A 19,301-nucleotide genomic window follows, 5' to 3' on the forward strand; every position below is an offset into this window, starting at 1 on the left:
TGGGCGCTAGTCAAGATCTCTTGGCGAGTGCCTCAGGCATCAGACATGTGACCGCGAGCCAGTCTTTTGTGCATGGGGGGCTTCGAATAGTTGTTAACACCTTGTCATCGCGACGGCATCATGAGTCAGTGATAATGTCAGATGCGCAACACTCTGCTCGATAACGTTGCTTAGTTAATGGCCAGCGTCTATGTAAGATGTTAGTTCTGCTTTTGGCAAGGATCAACTTCATTACGAGGAAGCAGAACCACGGGTGGTGGAGGAAGCCTAAGGTAAAACAGCTTTAGATGCAACCCGAAATGCTCTGTTACCTCTCACCGATTTAGTACTGGAAGCGACTAAGGCGAACGCCGAATGCACCTTCGGGTTCTGACCATTACAACTGTCTGAAACTTTACGATTCTCTGTGTTGTCCCAACGCGGCAAATATCTCAGCGAACTTAAAAAGGTCACGCCTGAGCCGCGCAAGTGCCATCAGCAATGTCCATAGTCTTGATGTCGACACAGACCATCGACACGCAGCAGCGCTCCCCCTTCTACGACCTTCCGGTCGAGCTGCAACAACACATTGTACGGTTCTGCCTTGGAGGATGGAAAGCCACTCTCGAGAAACACGAAAAGGCAGATAGAAGATCTACAGCCAGGATCTGGTCATCGTGCGTGTACGACGCCTTGATGCTCTCCCTGACTTGCAAGCACTTTCACCGACTTGTGCAAGATATCCAGGCAGATCCGAAGTTGTTTAGTGGCGAGCTAGATCTCATTGAAGTAAATGGAGATCTTTCGGACTTGTTGGGGTATTCCACGAATGCCTACGAACTGTCACCTTCTCGGCCTAGGCCTCCATATCGTACACAAGTCTTCGTGAAAGACTTTCCCTATCGAGAGCAAGAAGACCCAGATTGGAAATTGACAAGAGCCAGCTACCACAGAGAGATCCGACAGTTGATCATTGAGAATGTACATTCCATGGCAATATATTTTGACGAGATCGATGCCAATATACCCTGGGCCGTGTTCGGGAACCTGCGACACCTGACTCTTTATTGGCCGTTCACTGTGTTCGATCTCGAAGACGGCAACCCTGATCACATACTTTGTGCGCAGACCAACGAAGACCTCCTTGCTATGCTGGAGTCCGCTCGAGATTACAAAGATATTTTATTGTATAGCGAATTCACGAACATGCTACGTAAACTCGAGGAGCCTGTGCCTGGTCATATCTCCGTGACACTCAAGCTTGAGGCACCCCACAACCACTACACTCTCGAAGAACTTCAAGGCGAAGACGGACACGAATTGAATAGGTCTGCGGACTACTACAACATGAAGATCACCTGCAGCTATGGCGAAAGTGGCCTCAAACTGCTGTCTACAAAATGCGATGGTCAGAGAATGGTGCCCGGGTCTTGGGATGAGGTACGTAAGCTGGTTCAATACCGCAAGTCTTTGAAGCTAACGAGAATAGCGATCAGATTGGGAGGCGCTGTATGAATTGGAACCAACATAGACGCATGCAACACAGGTCAAGGAGGTGTTGCGTGTGCTGTACCGGGCTATTCATGAGTGCGGGGCTGGTCTCGTTGTGCTGAGACGCACCAGGCCAATATATGAAGAAGGAGGTTACAGTATCAAGGTCTGAGGCACGCCAAGTATCGTGTGTACAGCACTCCAAATAGGCAATTTCCACCACCAATCGTAAGTTTGTGTCGCAGCTGTTTTCGTATCAGAACTCTATTAGCCTTCGCAGACGGATACAGAAGCATTTCTCCGCCCACCATGCCACTCCACTTTGGAGAAACCATCCTTTTGAGAGCGGCATTCTATCCTCGAAACCCGACGTCTCAATTTCAAGGATGCATTGACCAAGTACATAAGCCGCCGCTCTCGAAATTGCAACTGAATGTGTCTGTACCTAACATATCAGTCCTGCTTCTGACTAACTTCAAGCAAGCTCAATTGTGGCAACTGCTGCTCGACTAAATCCCCACAGAAGTCCTCTACACACAGGGGTACCTTGGCACCAAGTGGCTCTAAGCAACGAAGGGAACATCACTCTCGACGAGACCCCAGCTGGTCACAAACTCAGCCCACAACCAGATCGCAGATTCTGAATCGCATTCGATCCCAACGAGTAAATCAACGCAACAATTATCACAATGACGTCTCCACCAGCCGTCCTCATGGTCGGCACAGGCGAATACACAACCGGCTACGTGGCATCCACCGGCGCCGCCTCAACCTCCGACAAGAAAATCGGCGTAGTAGGCCTAACGATGTTCGACCTCCGCCGGCGAGGCAAAGTCGGCGACCTCTCCATGGTCGGCGTAAGCGGCAAGAAATACCCAGCCATCCGCGAACATCTCCAAAAGAACATCCAACAAGTCTACAACAACCTCGACGTCACATTTACATCCTTCCCAGCCGACGACAAAACCGACCCGGAAGCATACAAGTCCGCCATCGACGCCCTCCCCAAAGGCAGCGCAGTAACTATCTTCACACCCGACCCAACACACTACCCAATCGCGCTCTACGCCATTCAGCGCGACCACCACGTCCTCATCACCAAGCCCGCGACGAAACTACTCTCAGAACACCTCCACCTCCTCTCCGAAGCCAAGAAACACAACGTCCTAGTCTACATCGAACACCACAAGCGGTACGACCCAGCATACACCGATGCCAAATTCCGAGCCAAGAACCTCGGCGACTTCAACTACTGGTACTCGTATATGTCGCAGCCAAAGTCCCAGCTTAAGACTTTTGCGTCGTGGGCGGGCAAGGAGTCGGATATCAGTTACTACCTCAACTCGCACCACATCGATATCTGCGAGTGGATGGTTCGCGATGCGGGCTGGGTGCCTAAGCTAGTCCGAGCAAGCGGAAGCACAGGTATCAGCGAGTCTGTTGGCAGCGTGGCCGGCACAGAAGACACGATCACGCTCCTCGTCGACTGGGTGAATACGAGGCCCGAGCTCAAAGGCAAGGTTGCGACAGGTGTCTACACAGCGAGCTGGACAGCACCACAAAACGCAGGCGTCCACAGCCAGCAACATTTCCACTACATTGCGTCCCACGGCGAGATCAACACGAACCAAGCGAAGCGAGGATATGAAGTCGTATCAGATAACTACCCAGACGCTACACCCGAGGTACAGGTTGGTCTGCACTGGTACAACCCGTTCTACATGCGATATGCACCTGACGAAGAGGGCAATTTCGCCGGACAGTCCGGGTATGGATATGTGAGCTTTGAGAAGTTTGTGGATTATGCTAGTAAGGTCAATTCGGGGAAGTTGAAGTTGGAGGATGTTGATAGGTTGGGATTGCCGACTGTGGGGAATACGGTGCTGACGACGGCGATATTGGAGGCTGGGAGGAGGAGTTTGGATGATGGTGGGAGGAGTGTGGAAATTGTGGTTGAGGGCGAGAAGGTGGAATTGAAGTGAGCTGGGTGGGGGGAGCAAGGCCTGCGCCTGAGCTCAGAAGCAAGAACGAAATGAATCAGGTCGTGCATTGACTGCTTATCGGCTTGATATGTGGCTATTGCCAGATTCACATAAAGCTCTGCAGGAAGGCTCGCAGCTGGACTCGCATTAGAGGCGGGTACCACCCTATACAGGACGCCTATAGGACATCGAATCTGGCAGCAGACCGAAGTGACATTCGAGTCAAATGCAGTATTCTTTGGCAACGGTGTAGTAAGCTACCAAGAACGATAAGCGATAGAATCGTCGAGTGAAGACTCAAGTGAAAAGCTGATTTCATGCAAACAGTGAGACGGTGAATTCGATCCGCACTCGGACAAGTAGTTCACGTTGTAAAAACAGCTTATTGAGACTTCGTGCCCTTCACCAACGATAGCTATCCTTCCCTTCAGCGCGGCAGCTGCAGAACCCATTCACGATACTCACACTGCACTCACCAGTAACTCTCAACCCCCTTTCATCGTACGTTGTACATACCAGCCCACCGCAATGCACTCACTGACGACCACCAGAGTCACACCCAACATGACCAACATCAACACCCTCCCAACAGAACTTGTCGAAATCATCCTTCACGATCTATACACCATCTGGATCCGCAGCCCTCACCACTCAGATACATTCGCGTTCGTCAACCTCGCAAGCGCCATACCGAAGTGGATACCGACCATAATGGAAGCGAAGTTCGTGTGCAGATATGGACAGCCAGCTGTGACGTATTTTCGGAAGGAGTGGATGGCGGGTGCTCGGGTGTGTTATGATGAGGATGGGGAGTGTTATTGTGTTAGGATGTGAGGGGGTGGTGTATGTGTGGCGCATGATGTAGCAGCCTCATGTGTAAGGAAAGCATGAAAAGTGGAGGATGGAAATGAGAGAAAGGTTGGAATGTGATCGACTACCGGAACGGCTCATAGAGGCGGATCTTATGATGCATTTTTCCTACCTGCGATGATGTTCGTACCTAGCACATTGGTGCAAAAACATGTCAATAGCTCCTTCCCGAGTATGAACCCAATCCACCCACCCAGACTCCGATATCTTATTCATGCATCAATCTTGTAGCTCATAACATCACGCTAATAAAACAGTACTGTACATTCTTGTCTCCTCAACTCGTTTCCTTTATTCATAACATCTCGTGATCTTCATCTTTCTTGATCTTCACCTCATCCATCAGCTGCGGGTCAATAGGCAACTCAGGGTGGTAAACGGAAAGCCACTAGCTCTTTGTCGCCATACCTCCGCCTCGTTGACTCGAAAAGCTGCTGATCGGCGCAAATCCCTTCGCAAGGTCGATACCGCCATCGTCGTCGTCATCATCGTCTTTGTTATCGTGGTGGCTGATCGGTAGCGCACCTGAATGTGGCGGACCAAGGTTGAACGCTGGCGCGGATCCTGGCCCGAAGCTGAGCCGGCCATTACCGCTACCTTCTGTTAGGCCCAAGCCGTTTCTGCCGTTTTGTTGTGGAACAGATCCAGCTGCAACCCTGTTCTCGTGTGGCTCCTCCTGCTTGATTGGCTGTGAGCCACGTGTTGGCGAGCCACGGCCTCTTGCTGGCTTGCTTGGGCTGCCTAGCCCATCCATGGGCGGTGGACTCGAACTCATGATATCTCGATCCTCGACTCCGTTTCTACGAGCCGTAGCAAAGCCTTCGCCTTTGATTGGACTCATGTCTGGTGGAAGGGCAGATCCTGGTGGGCCAGGCGTGGCACCTCCGAGGAAGCCTTTCCAGAATAGTCCTGGACCCGCTGGTGAAGATTCTGGCATGAACTTGCTAGGTGCTACCAGAGTACTAGGTGGTGCGAGGCGAGGATTCTGCCGCAGTGGAGCGGGTGTAACCATGTGTTGAGAGGGGTGAAAAGGCGTGTCGAGGTAGGAAGAGGACAGTGTTGGGTTGCCCGGTGATTGCTGAGGTGCTCCAGAGGATGTGGGAAGTGTGTAAAATGGCCCGTTGTTCTGTCGTGAGCGAGCTCCGGGATATTGTGGTAGAGGTGAATCTTCAAGAGCGCCGTTCTCTGGCAATGTGTTGTTTGTATTCGCACGACTTCGTTGGGGAGTCGAGGTGTTGTGCGGTAGCGGTTGCGAAGAATAAGGCGGTGCAGCCATTTGTTGTGGGCCGCCAATCTGAGGGTAGGGTGGAAAGGACATATTCATCTTCGGGCCTTGAGGGTCTCGTGCTGAGAAGGAGCTGACCATTGATGTGTCGTAGCCTAGATTTTGACCATTTGGGCCTCGAAAATTCGGGTTGACATCCTTCGCTGCTGCAGGTGATGACGGATTACTAGACGCGCCACCCTTGCGTTGCATTTTCTTGAGATACTCTTGTCGGTACTCTGGTGCAATCTGCCATTTCATACCTTTCCCGGGCTCATCTGTTCTTCGAGGGACTTTTTGGAAAGCTTTGTTCAGCGAGAGATTGTGCCTGATACTGTTCTGCCAACCACTATTTGAATGACGGTAAAAGGCATATCTATCTGCGATGAAGCTGTAGATGTTGGCCAAGGTCAATTTTTCCTCTTCGTTTGAGAATATCGCTTGTGCTATCATATGAGCATAGCTGTAAGGAGGTTTGAGATCTTTGGCTGAGTCGCGGCTATAGTCGATTTCTTGTGTGCTTTCCATCATCATTCCTCGACCATACATCGGGGACATTGTTGTTTTGTTATCGAAAATTGCTCTTTGGTTTCTTCCATCCGTGGGTGGAGGCGTACTGGCTCGCTTGAAGTTTGGCGGTGCAGGAGCTAGTGACGGAAATCCTGAGACATCCTCAATGCCATTCTCAACCTTAGGTCTCTCAGGTTCTGTGTCTCTGTCGGATTCTCCTGGAACAGCCTCTCCTGTGGCCAAGCTTTTGGCCCGATCGACGAAGTATTGGTCAATCTGCACTTTTTCGTTCGGCATTACAAACATCATCTGTGTGCTAGCGATTTCTACGATCGCCCCAGAGTGCAATTGAGCCTTCGCACCGCGCTTCAGCAAGTGATTGTCGACTCTGACACCATTGCGACCATTCACTCGCACGAACCAGCCACCGCCGTCAGGTGCATCACCGTCATAATAGATCGAGGCGTGGTGGCGAGAGACAATCTTGCTTGGACCGAGGTCGATGTGGACAGGGAACTGCTCCTTCAGATCCTGTACTGGACTCGATACACCAAGTACGGGTGGCGGTATCTGTCTTTCGTCTGGAGGCCTCCCAATATTCACTATTTGCTCATGTACATAGTAGGTCCAATCTTTTCCTGCAATTTTGGCGAAGGCTCGAATTGTTTCTGTTCCCGCAACTTCATTTGCATGTTCTTGAGCAACTGTCACCGGTTCTTTGGATGTAGCCAGGTAAGAGATCACCGAGTCTATCAGATCGCTCGAGGACAATGTTTCATCATCCTCAGATTCGTTGTTTTCGTCGTGCGGGACTAATTCAGGTGTAGGCGATCTCGCTTTCCTAGATTGTCTTGGTGTGTTGATTTTGCGCTTTTTAGTCGAGGGACGTGTGGTGGGCGAAGAATCCAACGCGGTGGCTGCCGGTGATAGTATCGCTGTCGCTTCCCGGCGCGCTGCCGTCTTTCGTTTGGAAGGTGCCATCTTGGTCGTTCTTCCCTCGGCCGCAAAAGGGACTGGGTATGGCGCCCTCCTGAAGGTGTATTTTGGGTATTCTGCGAAATTTATTGTTTGTTGATTTTCGAGGTGGGCAGCATGATTCGTCACTAGAAGCCGAACAGAGAACCAAACTATTTTCGCGGATTGTGTGTTTTTTTACTGCAAACGAGCGATGACCGTAAACGTTGACACCGTGATACGGTTGTAGGCTTCAGGTGTATTATCGATGTGCGACAGGTGTGAAAGGATGCAAACCCGTGTGCAGGAAGAAGACAAGGTTGTCGAGGGCGAGAGGATGCAAACCAAACTCGATTCGCGTATGTAATAATTAGCGCGAAACGCGCTCCCCAGCGCCTTTTCTGGGTCGGCAGCGCCCACGATGAGGCTTATTTTTTCGAGTATGAGACGGGCTAAATCAACGTGGACCATTCTTAGAGTCTCGTGAGTACATGAGCAGCCATGTCTAGGTGCTCATACAGGTTCTGACAATAATGAAACCATACTGCCATCATAATACTCATTCAGGCTACCCAATTCTGGCGTCTGAAGCACACCCGAGCATCTGTTTACCTGCCGCGAAAAAGACAACACTTACATCACTTCTTCGGCTGCGGCTGCCGTTTTTCAATAATAATGCCCTCATATCACGGATGCACCGTACCGTAATTCCTTGAGTTCCTTTACCACATGCCGTGTCCGACTGACGACTAAATCATCATCAATAGCCCATATCTCGAGCAGCGTGGATTTGGGTACCACGTCCATACAATGCTTTATCCCTATTGTCGAAGTCACCCCTCAAACGCTATCGACTCACACAGTAGTAATTTGGTAAGCCTGCCGAGTGTGCCAAGCAGTGAAATACCAAAGCGGAAGCTCATGAGCTCCAGGGCTGTCACCGCTCCCGTGCACGGCTCCTAGAGTGAGAGGTCCGAGCTCAGTATCTTATGGAAGCGTGGTCGACTAGATCTGCCTCTGATTCTCCCAGCTAATATTCCATAAGGAGGCCGTGCGGGTTGATGCAAATGTCCGTGCTGCAACTGGGGCAGCTTCGTCTGACAGTGGCTGTTATGACTCGAATAATTTCCTCCTAGGGAAAAAGACATGAATGCTCACTCTTCCATCTCGTCTTCCTCGATTTCGTCCGCGTCCTCGGCTTCCAGATCATCGTGCATCTCATCATCAAGCATATCCTCCACTTCGTCCGTATCAAGACTTTCGTCATCCGACACTTGGACCTCACCGTTCTCAGCAGTATTCGATTTGGTTTGGTCTTTGGTCTTCTTCTTTTTCTCGACATTCTCTTTCTGCTGTTGGCGACGCTCCTCCCTCAGCTTGCGCTTCTCGCTCCATTTCTGATCTAATTCTTTCTCTTCTGTTTTCGATTTGGTGATAAACTCGTTCCACATGACACGACCCTCCGATAGTCCTTCTTCCACCTTGACTAGCCGCAGCCTCATCCGTGGGCCTAGCTCGACCAACTTGATTGCTCGTTTCTCCACGTTCGATCGTGTCTTCGTCGGCTGATCCTTGTTATCACCACTCCTCAGCTTCTCCATGTCTTTCTTGCTCAAGACTTTCCTCGTCGTTGTCTGCACAACCTCGACCTCGTTATCTGTGTCGAGTTCTGTTTCGCTCGCAGAGGTATAGCCACCGTCTTCCGGGTTCAGGACATAATCTGCTGCGTCTTCGAGTTGGCCAAGATTCGGTAAGGCAGCTCCTTTCCTCTCCCTCCTCTTTTGTTCCTGTGGGTCCAGTCGCTTAATCCTTCTCGACATGCCAGTCCTCCTCTGAGTAATTGCATAATGTCTCAGGTTGATTACGAATGTACCATCCTCTTGCCGTTCTCTTTTCAGCAGTAGTATCCGTTTGATCTTCTCGAGCTTCGTCGTTGCGGGCGTAATGACAGGAAACATGGCGTTGAACATGGTCTGTGTAAGCGATTCGAGCTGTTTTTCCTTGGGCTTGTCTGCGAGGTAATCTTCGGAAGACATCATTCCATGCTGGACCAGAAGAGGCGGAGATGCGAAAGCTTCTTGCCAACCAGCTCTTGATCGCTTCTGGATGTGCTGAATGTCCTTCGCTAGCACGTAGTCGTCTACCCGGAACTGCAACGTTGGGCCACGAGGATGCAGCGCGAACCTCAGATGTACATTGCCATTCTCCGACCGTGAGAAGAGGAAGAAATGTGTTACTCCCAATGGTCCTGCCATTGTTGTATAGTCTCTCAGCTTATTCGATTTGCGCTCCTTCAGTCTGGCTGCTGTGTGTGGTTGTACGACTTCTCGAAAGTCTGCTGCCAGCTGGCTGACACTTGTTCCAATATCACCTGCGCCCATTCGAATGACCATGCTCTGAGGTACATTGAGTCGATTGGATGTGCCTGGCTTGCCGGAGACCATACCATTGGCGCCGCCTGGTTGTGACCTCTTCTTTTTCCGTGCTTTCGCCATATTGTGAGGGTCAGGCCTCAAAGAGAGATACACCCAACTTTCCTCTAGTAACGACCGACAACTTGAGTCGAAACTTTTTGGAGTCCTTATCGCTTATCTCACTAGCGCAAAACGGTGCTATTAGCGTCGCAAATACTTGTTTCTCTCCCTCTACACTCAAACACTGTGAACTATGGTCAAGCATGTCGTTGTCACTTTTATCGAAGCTTGCTTAGGTGCATCTAATCACCGGTTACATCCCTCGACACAGCACAGGAGCACTGTACTCTAGAGCAGATCATGACCGCTAAGCCTAGGTTCGCTACTGTTACTGACCAATTATACAGTGCTCGGAAAACTAGGAGTGCACGTTGACTAGGTTAAAGCTGTTACGGAGAAAGATAGAATTGCTATCGCACTCATGCTGCAGCAGGTGACTATTCGTTGATCTAGGGTATATCAGCAATTGTCATTCCTTGAACATGACCGACTTGCTGTATCGGTTGTGTCTAGAGAGTCTCGTTTGACTGCAGCGTTGACCAATTCGGTATGGCTTGATCCGTCCCGAGCCTCGGGATCAGGGTCAATCTCGAGCTGCCTGCCGAAGCGTGTGGGGTCGCACATGGCCAGCCGGCCTGACAGAAGCTCTCATGTTACCATGTAAGCGACCTCCTTGTAGAAAACTACTACTTATACCTTCCATACCATCTTCCTGTCGGAGCAGAGACTTGTCAGAGATACAGTCTTGCCTCACCTGGAATAGTCAGCATCCTTGTTGTCCCCAACATTACTGCTACAGCCCAGCAGAATCACAGCCCGTCTCGGCTTGTATTCAGCTACCTGCTACCATGTCTTTGACCACACCGATCACGGAGCAGCTGGGCATTAAGCACCCGATCATGCTAGCGGGCATGGGCAAGGTCGCTGGTGTACCATTGGCTGCCGCCGTGTCCAACGCTGGTGGTATAGGTGTCCTCGGAGGCATAGGCTATACTACTCCAATGCTACGAGAGATGTTACAGGAGCTCAAGGCGAGCCTCCGAGATCCCTCATTACCCTTTGGCGTAGATCTTCTCATTCCGCAAGTTGGTGGATCGGCCCGGAAGACGAATTACGATTACACGAAGGGTGGACTTGATGAGCTTATCGACGTGATCATCGAGAGTGGCGCTAAGCTGTTTGTTTGTGCTGTTGGCGTTCCCCCGAAGGCTGTCGTTGACAAGCTGCACAAGCATGGCGTGCTCTACATGAATATGATCGGTCACCCGAAACATGTACACAGAGCATGCGCGGTCGGAGCTGATTTCATCTGCGCTCAAGGAGGCGAAGGCGGTGGTCACACTGGCGAGATCCCGACTAGTGTCTTGCTGCCAGCTTGTGCAGATATCTGCAAGCAGTACAAATCTCCTCTTACCGGCAAGCCTGTGCAGTTGGTAGCAGCTGGGGGTATTGCAGACGGACGAGGCCTTGCAGCATCACTCATGTTTGGTGCTAGCGCAGTGTGGATGGGCACGAGATTCGTGACAGCGAAGGAATCAGGCGCCTCCAAGCTCGCGAAGCAAGCCATCATTGATGGTGGTTTCGATGCCACCATCAAGAGCACCGTTTGGACCGGACGTCCGCTGCGTGCTATCAAGAGCGCGTATGTTGCAGATTGGGAGCAAAACCGAAAGGGAGAAATCCAGGCACTTCAAGCCCAGGGTGTGTTGGTCATGGAACATGAATTGGACAAGCTTGCCAAGGAGGGCAAGCTGACAGAAGAAATTGAGGACCAATCAACTTGCGACCCTGCCGGTCAGGTAACAGGCCTCGTCAATAAACCAGAGCAGTCCGCTGAAGAGATTGTGAAGGAGATAGTTGCCGAGGCACATCAGTTACTCAGTGGTGCAAACCAGTTTGTCAAGCCTCAGGCCAGACTGTAGCAGTGTCTAGAGATAGTGTGTGGTAAAGCATAGATGTTTCTTGTCTTTAGTGCCTTCCCTCGTGCCTGTGAGTAATAGTTGGAGGCCTCCAATGCCGTCTTTCTGGTGACTCCTAGTAGGAATCTCCACCTCTCATGTCCCGAGATTTATGAGGCTCCTAAGGCTTGGAGGAGTGCCCTGAAGGCTGAATTTCTCCCGACCGTGGCACGATCGAGCTCTTTCCTCGTTTGTCACGAACCAAGACCAGCAATGATGGCACGCCTTTCCTGTAATCTCACAGGCAGGAACAGGCAGAGAAATATCTCCTACTAATCTGCTGGGTCATCTTGCAATGAACACAGCCAGCAACGCTAATAGGTAAGCTAAGGCCATGGCCACCACGAGTGCTCAAGGATCTTGCGACATTGAAAACGCGGAAGCATTGATGAGGTGGAAACTCTGAGCAAACAAGATGTACTGTGCAGATCAGGTTGTACGGAACCTGCATCAGATGAAGCAGTCCTGGGCAGGACTTTCTTTGTTCGAAAAGTCGTTTGAGCAATACCCAACAACGATCTTCCATTTTTGTGTTACACCAACCGCGCCACGACTGGACCTGACCCACTCCGACCTAAGTTGGCACGGATATGGACTTGTACCGCGCACGATGCCCTCACGCATGGCGAAAGCCGTCACCTTGCGAAAGATGTCAATCTTCCGAGAAGATGCTCAGCAGTATCACTCAGCATGATATTAGCGATGCGTGGTGAGTTGAGCCGTCGGTCACGGGTAAGGCAGCCGCTCTGAGCTTGGTTCATGACCTCGTCACCGTCCGTGCTTTCGGAGCAACCAGTCATGACAGGCGACGGGAGGCGTCGATACTAGTCTCTGATGAAGTTCCTTGAGTATGAATATGTTCGGTGTCCCTCCCTGGCTCAAAACAACCTGCATCCTTCCTCACCGACAACCAGTCCAAGAGGCATATCCACCGCCTGGCCACTGGGGTCGAGCTGATCTGTCAAAGCGGCTCTTTGATTCGTCACAGCAAACGAAGAACGGATCCAGTGCCTTCGATACTCGTCGGTGAACACGTCTTTGACAGATCAGGCCAGACTTTCAACAACCAGAATATCGCGCGTGCTTGCCTGCAAGATGAAATCTCTTCTGAGCTCGTCCCGACAACTCTCCTTCTTCGAGACAAAACCAGCCTGTCTGCCATCAAAAAAGACCACAGCCTTGAAAGACTGACCTTGTTTGTTCTCCGTCCTTCGATTGCTGCTCGTAGCATTCAAATCGATCGAAAGCCTCCATCAATTCTTGAGATTCATCCCTCGCTCATATTGCTTCCCCAATGGCTGCCATCAAATCTTTACTCAATCCCATGGCGGACAAGAACGATGGCAATACCATGCCGCTCACACCGGGACCTAGTCCCACCATGACAGAAATCTACTCGCCTCGCAAGAAAGCCAAGCTTACTAAGGATGCACCAGTGTTCACTCCTGGACCGGTTCGAGGTGAATGTCGATTCCCTCCTGATGAGTATCAAGACGAGAAGCTTGCAGCGTACCATCAGCAGTTCGAAGTCTCGCCCTTTGGAGAGATAGCAGACTATCCAAGACACATACCATACAATAGCGAGAAGAAATCTTTCCTCGAGAAGACTCATCGAGAATACTTGGAAGGTAGATCACTCGCCCCTCTTTGCCTACCTAGCTGACGTGAGGCAGTGTTTCAGTACACTTTCAAGGTGCCAGGAGACGATCATGTCTACAGCATACTGTGGGACTACAACATTGGTCTCGTCAGAACCACACCACTTTTCAAGTGTACTGGTCATTCGAAGGCAAGTATGCGTCCGTGGACATGGATAATGCTGACAGTAATCAGACTACTCCAGCTAAGATGCTCAATCGCAATCCCGGACTTAGAGAGGTCTGCCACAGCATCACAGGTGGTGCTCTTGTCGCTCAAGGTAGGTTTCACTAGCCATGACCACTCACCGCTAATGCCGTCCTAGGGTACTGGATACCACATGCTGCTGCGAAAGCAATTGCTGCGACATTCTGCTACGACGTCAGGTATGCGCTGACACCAGTCTTCGGTCACGACTTTCCTAGCATCTGCATCAAGCCTGGCGAGGAGGGGTTCGGCGACATGACAATTGATCCAGCGATCACGAAATTCTGCACAGAACAAGCGAGGAGATTCCGCGAACAAGAAGCATGCGCCACTCCAATTCCGACTCCGGTCTCTCTGCCTCACACTCCGAACACGCCAACGCCTCGACGCTTGAAGGCTGCGCAAGCCAAGAAGATGAAGAAAGCCGAGTCGACCTATACCAGTCCCTACAGCAGTCCGTACGCATCTGACATTACATCTGACGATGGCTATGATACTGCCACCTCGACACCAGCACCTCCCTACCGTAATCTCTTTACACCTATCAACACCCCGAGACAACCTCCTCGTTCAGTACCACATCCAGAAAGACAGCTACCAACACCCAGAGACATCCTGGCCCAGTACAACCCCCGCTACCATGCGCCCATGACACCTCCGACACGATGCTCATCGCCAGAGATCTCACCCAAAACCATTCCAGTCCGTCCCACTGTTGAGAGCATTCGTTTTTGCCAGCGAAGCCCTATCAATATTCCTTCAAGCAATGTCCGTGATGTTGGGTGGTTGGGCCAGCATATTTTGCCAGAAGACGAAGAAGCTGCTTATGTCTTGCTCGCACTGAAGTTGGCAAAGACACCTGAGGAGTCGGCTCGTGGTTTAGGGATCACTATGCCTAGCTTCAATGAAGATGGCAGACGTTCGGCTTCGGCTTGAGACCAGGAATATGGCACAAGCAAGCATCCTGTTGGACCTCTGTCGTGATCAGGCCGTGCTGTCATTGGTATGCTCAACGGACGGCTTTTGCCTACGACAATACTGCACCTTTTTGGGCTCATGAATTGATGACCTAACGAGTCCGACGATTATGGTAACGGCTTAGACTGCGAGACATGGCTTGATGCTACTCATGACGCATGTGACCATCTAGATGGGACTTAAGCCAAATGGAAATGATCTGGGAATGAGCAATGTTAACGTCGAGCATGGGAGATCGCCGCATGTTCGCACCTTCCTTCACAAATCTTTTTCGTGGTAGTCAGGAGGCCTCCAGGTATTTACATCGTCAACATCTTGATGTCGTTCCGCCTTCCGCAACGGCACGCGCTCTCCGCCGTTGCTTCCCTCTCAATTCACATATTCTCGAGTCCGCACTTCGAAAGGTTCCCCAATCTTCACCAACACTTCTCGCCCACAGCATGCACTCCTGATTATTGAGTCTTTCGTGATCGATCAGACATCATTACTCGTGCTCATACACGACTAGTGTTAACCATCCAACATGACTCAACCAAATGCACTCTTTACTTGTCGCTATTGGGCTTTTGGACCAGCTTGGTGAGCAATTGAGATGAACATTGACAATACTCAAGAAATACTGACTACGGTCCGACAGCCCAAATATCGGCTTCGATGGCCAAAACGTTTGTGCTTTTGCTCACTGGGACACTGGTCGCCTGGCGTCGGAACTCAACCAGCGAGGGACCTGCAAGGCATGGCTTCAGGGCAGTTGTGCCAAAGGACAGACATGCTGGTAAGCTATTTTTTCTCTTGCTGGCTACTGTGCAATATCATAGCTCACGGGTCAGGTACGAGCATCGCAAAACTGGTGTTGACGGCATGTACCAAGGACGTAAGTATTCCATTCACGACACGGATCTATGCTGACTTTATGCTAGCAATCAGCCTAACGGGTCTGAACCTCGAGATTGCCAACGCTGCATCAAGTGCAGGCTTCGATACCTGGAAACACAAGGCACTGTACGACCTCATCTGGGCTGTCAAGCGAGTCGCCCTGCGCCACTCCCATGGTCCTGTCAATCTTCCGCCTCCAAGAAATCCCTACTATCCCGACCGATATCGTCCCTCAGGGCTTGGCGATAATACCAACAAGAAGAGGCCTGCTCCTCCAGAGTTCTCAGCAGTATCGTCCGTGACGCTCGAGCCAAAGGCCAGATCGTTCCATGGCAGGTTCCGTGCCTTCAAATACACGAACACGAGAAAAAAGCTTAACCCACAAGCTGCCTCCTACGTAGCCACCACGGGCTTCAACAGGGAGGAGACTAGGGATAACCCGATAGATCTCTTGTTAGAGGATGAAGAGGACAGCAGTGGTACACAAGCAAAGAAGCAGAAGCTCAACTCGGGCAATGCCAGCGCTACCGACGCTCAGTCAGAGGCAGAACATTCACAAACACGGACCACCGGCGGCAATACAGAACTGCCCGAGGCTGTTGTGGCTTCCACAGAAGCTGGACGCGTTACCAGTGGAGGAGCTTTCACGCAACAAGCAGACTTCGTGTCCCTGATGGATATGGACCTAGACGAGCGAGAAAGGATGGCAGGTGTCGCACCACTGTCTCCACGTCCATCCCCTCCAATCCCTATCAAACGTGGGTTTGCAGCTTCCGGGTCGGTCACGCCTGCGAAGAGGCAGTTGGACATCGTTCGAAGGAAGCTGGAAACCGCTTCAGAGGGCATGATCTCATCTCGGACCATCATGAAGAGGCTCTTCGATAAGAGTGGAGAGATGCTGAACCTGGACGAGACCATGCCTGCGTTGACATTCTTAAGCAAATGCCTAGAAGTCGCAGAAGTCGAGGCAAAGAAGGGTGTGAAGCATGTTGACCGAGTTGTAGAATTGGTCTCCAGAAAGTGAGACAGTGCTGGCAAGGGAGGGCCACGAATTATCGCGTGTGCTGCTGTATGGAGAAATTGTTTTCGATGGCGGATGTCGTGTCTCAACCTGTATGAATATCTCGGTATATTCGAGGCAGCGCTGTATTGCTAGGCACGGATCACAAGTAATATGGTGGATAGCGGACACTTGAGCTCAAACAATATTAATAATGCTCTCTTATATCAGAGCTTGCTACTCCTACTTGAAGGCTGCCTCTCCACGTCTCTGTATTGCCTGTACTCTTCCAGACAGCCCGGATTCGAGATAGTACTGCTCGGCGTAACATCCACTCCACTGATGATCTTCTTGATAACGTTTTCAACGCGCTTGCCGTTCAGCGTGTAAGGAATCTCCTTCACCTGAAAGATGAACTTCGGCACATGTCTTGCGCTAAGATTCGTCCTGATAGCGCCCCGAACCTTATCAAGTAACTCCTCATCCACAACCACACCCTTCGTCGGAATAACAAACAGAAACACAACCTCATCCTGATCACCCTTCCTCCGCCTCCCAACACAAAGACTATCATTGATCAGCGCATTGAACGGCGGCGCCTCAATAACGTGGTATATCTCGCTACTTCCGAATCTGATCCCGCTCGGGTTCAGCGTCGTATCCGACCGGCCCAGTATCTGCAGACCACCCGTGACTGGATTCCGCGTCGTAAGATCATGCTGCGCCCAGAGATCGGCGTACTCCTCCACCTCGCCGGTCTCCGTGTTCGTCACGGCCGGGAACCGATTGAAGTACGCGTCCATATATTTACTCTTGTTCTTATCATCACCCCAGAAGAAGACCGGCGCGCTAGGAATCGGTTTGCGACAGACGAGTTCGCCCGGTTCGCTGGTATCGCCCACGCTTTTCCACTCTGTGATTTGTGTCCGTTTCCGAGATTTCGTGGCGGCATCCCAGATCATTCGTGTTGTGGACTTGGGATCCTGCGAGATGATGTCGCAGTCGTGACCCAGGGCGAAGAGTTGCATTTCGTTGGAGTAAACTGGGCCGGAGGGGTTACTTGCGATCCAGGACGAGGCGATGTCTGTGCCACCTGCGACGCTGGACATGTGAATTGCTGAGGTACTGTGTTTTGTGGGGAAGAGGGGCGAGTAGAAAAAGTCCATTTGTGAGGGGAGCAGTGGGGCGCCGGTCGTGGTTACTAGCGTTAGCTTTGACAGGTCGAAGGTTCGTTTTAGGGCGCCGCTGGTGGTCTGTTGTTCTAGTTCGAGGAGGTACCGTGGGCTGGTGCCCCAGTATGTTGCGCCGTAGCGCTCGCAGATTTCGAGGGGTGTGCCGGCGTCGGGGTGGAGTGGGTTGCCGTCGAAGGTGATTAGGCGGGCGCCGACGGTCATGTGGCCGAGCATTACGTTCCAGAGGATCCAGGATGTGGAGCTGTATTGGAAGACGACGGAACTGGGGGTGAGGCTGTTGTGGAGGTATGCGATTTTGCGGTAGTTGAGAATGGACATGTGCGAGGAGACTATGCATTTTGGGGGGCCGGTTGTGCCGCTGCTGTAGAGGATGAAGAGGGGGGCGTCAGTGGGGAGGCGGGTGAATTCGAGGGGTGTATCGGATGGGTGGGTTATGCTGAGGAAGGTGGAGAGTGTGATTCCTAGGTCTGTTGGAATTGTTGGCGTGATGGTGTTGTGGTGGACTTTGTGTGGGGCGTGGGTGGTAGGGACGAAGATCACCTCTGGGTTCTTTTGTGAGCTTGGGAGGCCGTCGAGAATGTCTCGGATCTTCTGGAGAAGGGAGATACGTTTGCCGCGTGCTGCGTAGTCTGTATCTGTGAAAAGGAGTTTTGGTGTGACTTGGGCTAGACGAGAGAGGCAGCCGGAGAGGCCCATATCTGGTGAGATCGAGGTGAAGATGCCGCCGATTGAGGCTGTTGCCAGGAAGATGACGATGATCCAGATCGAGTTGCTCATGAGAGCTGCGACGACATCACCTTGTTTAATACCGTGGTGCAGCAGGGCTGCACGAGTGATTCTGGCTAGCTCGTGCAGTTCGGACCAGGTGATGTGTTCCGGGTCATCGAGGTTTCCTTCTCGCAAGCCGGTCAGAGCTATGGCGTTTGGGTCGCGTCGCACGTTGGGCATGAGGAGGTTCTCGGCAAAGTTGAGCTTGTGGCCTTCGAACCATGTTGGAATGTCTCTGAACTTAGCATTCGGATCATAAGCATGTTTCGTTCCAGCTGGGAGTGGTGGGATAATCTCGGTGTGCTTGTAGAGATCAATCCAGAAGTCGTGGGGATGTTCACAGCTCCATCTGTGCAGGTCATGGGATGTCTTCAGATCTAATTTGAATTTCCTGTTGATATGCTGCCGATATCTCGACATAGGTGTGTTCTCCGGATCCTTTGGACGCCATAGGACTCGTGGCACCTTTCGAGATCGGTCCTGCCATTGTGCTCCGTTTTGCGCGAATGATACCGGAAGTCCGACTGGATTGTGGGACATGATTGGGTTGTCTCTTGAGGAGTTTAGACAACGCTCATTTACACATCCAACTTCACGTCTGCACGATTATCATATTCGCCAATAACATGGTGAAGATGCTTTAAGCTACCCAACGTCGAGGCTGGAGTTTCGAGAACAATGAGCCGAGGATGAGATTTCGGGATCTCGGATAGTTCGCCGAGAGCTGTCTCGGAGATACCAGACACTGGCCGCAATGCGAAGCTAGGAGTGGTCGACACGTTCTTGTCGCAATCAGGCACGAGAGAGCCTATTCAGCGGTCGCAAACGGGTTCGTGAGGGCAAGATATGCTTCTTTCGGGGTTGTTATTCGATGTCCGTACTATCTGCCACCCCAGGCGGAAGATCGAGATTGATTGCTTCTCTTGGCATGCCGGAGCACCTCAATGACTACTTCCGGAGATGCGACGCTGAAGCAGTACTGACACTCAGGCTGAGCTCGATTCAAATCATCTCTACCCTATGCTTTCATACTTGGTTCATTGCCTCCATAGGCCAGCCTTCGAGAATGTGGGAGTTTCGGTTATGTACAAGGTGAGCACAGGTTCAGAACGTCCAATGTCCAACCGTATACTCATTGTGAGACCACCCGCAAGAACTC

The 19,301-nt window shown here is 51.4% G+C and overlaps 8 protein-coding genes across 8 annotated transcripts; 5 read left to right on the forward strand and 3 right to left on the reverse strand.

Annotated features, from left to right (window-relative positions):
• Positions 1-480: 480 nt before the first annotated feature.
• On the forward strand, positions 481-1,510 carry PMZ80_010678 (uncharacterized protein; the record flags this gene model as incomplete). Its single annotated transcript, XM_064879066.1, has 2 exons — positions 481-1,419; positions 1,469-1,510. The coding sequence occupies 2 exons, from the start codon at positions 481-483 to the stop codon at positions 1,508-1,510; spliced, it is 981 nt and encodes a 326-aa protein (XP_064725227.1).
• Positions 1,511-2,159: 649 nt separating this feature from the next.
• Positions 2,160-3,452, forward strand: PMZ80_010679 (uncharacterized protein; the record flags this gene model as incomplete). Its single annotated transcript, XM_064879067.1, has 1 exon — positions 2,160-3,452. The coding sequence occupies one exon, from the start codon at positions 2,160-2,162 to the stop codon at positions 3,450-3,452; it is 1,293 nt and encodes a 430-aa protein (XP_064725228.1).
• A 1,258-nt stretch (positions 3,453-4,710) lies between these two features.
• FKH2 (transcription factor) lies at positions 4,711-7,077 on the reverse strand (the record flags this gene model as incomplete). The annotated part of the gene is made up of 1 exon (XM_064879068.1): positions 4,711-7,077. One exon carries the CDS (start codon positions 7,075-7,077, stop codon positions 4,711-4,713), a length of 2,367 nt encoding a protein of 788 aa, XP_064725229.1.
• A 1,127-nt stretch (positions 7,078-8,204) lies between these two features.
• On the reverse strand, positions 8,205-9,545 carry SSF1 (rRNA-binding ribosome biosynthesis protein; the record flags this gene model as incomplete). Its single annotated transcript, XM_064879069.1, has 1 exon — positions 8,205-9,545. One exon carries the CDS (start codon positions 9,543-9,545, stop codon positions 8,205-8,207), a length of 1,341 nt encoding a protein of 446 aa, XP_064725230.1.
• An 827-nt stretch (positions 9,546-10,372) lies between these two features.
• PMZ80_010682 (uncharacterized protein) lies at positions 10,373-11,446 on the forward strand (the record flags this gene model as incomplete). Its single annotated transcript, XM_064879070.1, has 1 exon — positions 10,373-11,446. One exon carries the CDS (start codon positions 10,373-10,375, stop codon positions 11,444-11,446), a length of 1,074 nt encoding a protein of 357 aa, XP_064725231.1.
• A 1,330-nt stretch (positions 11,447-12,776) lies between these two features.
• PMZ80_010683 (uncharacterized protein) lies at positions 12,777-14,263 on the forward strand (the record flags this gene model as incomplete). Its single annotated transcript, XM_064879071.1, has 4 exons — positions 12,777-13,110; positions 13,156-13,275; positions 13,326-13,400; positions 13,446-14,263. 4 exons carry the CDS (start codon positions 12,777-12,779, stop codon positions 14,261-14,263), a joined length of 1,347 nt encoding a protein of 448 aa, XP_064725232.1.
• Positions 14,264-14,828: 565 nt separating this feature from the next.
• Positions 14,829-16,205, forward strand: PMZ80_010684 (uncharacterized protein; the record flags this gene model as incomplete). Its single annotated transcript, XM_064879072.1, has 4 exons — positions 14,829-14,884; positions 14,943-15,080; positions 15,136-15,179; positions 15,226-16,205. 4 exons carry the CDS (start codon positions 14,829-14,831, stop codon positions 16,203-16,205), a joined length of 1,218 nt encoding a protein of 405 aa, XP_064725233.1.
• Positions 16,206-16,408: 203 nt separating this feature from the next.
• On the reverse strand, positions 16,409-18,682 carry PMZ80_010685 (uncharacterized protein; the record flags this gene model as incomplete). Its single annotated transcript, XM_064879073.1, has 1 exon — positions 16,409-18,682. The coding sequence occupies one exon, from the start codon at positions 18,680-18,682 to the stop codon at positions 16,409-16,411; it is 2,274 nt and encodes a 757-aa protein (XP_064725234.1).
• Positions 18,683-19,301: the final 619 nt, after the last annotated feature.

Source organism: Knufia obscura, assembly GCF_036327395.1.
Source record: "Knufia obscura strain CCFEE 5817 isolate CBS 148926 chromosome Unknown scaffold_19, whole genome shotgun sequence".
In the NCBI taxonomy this organism is placed as follows: domain Eukaryota; kingdom Fungi; phylum Ascomycota; class Eurotiomycetes; order Chaetothyriales; family Trichomeriaceae; genus Knufia; species Knufia obscura.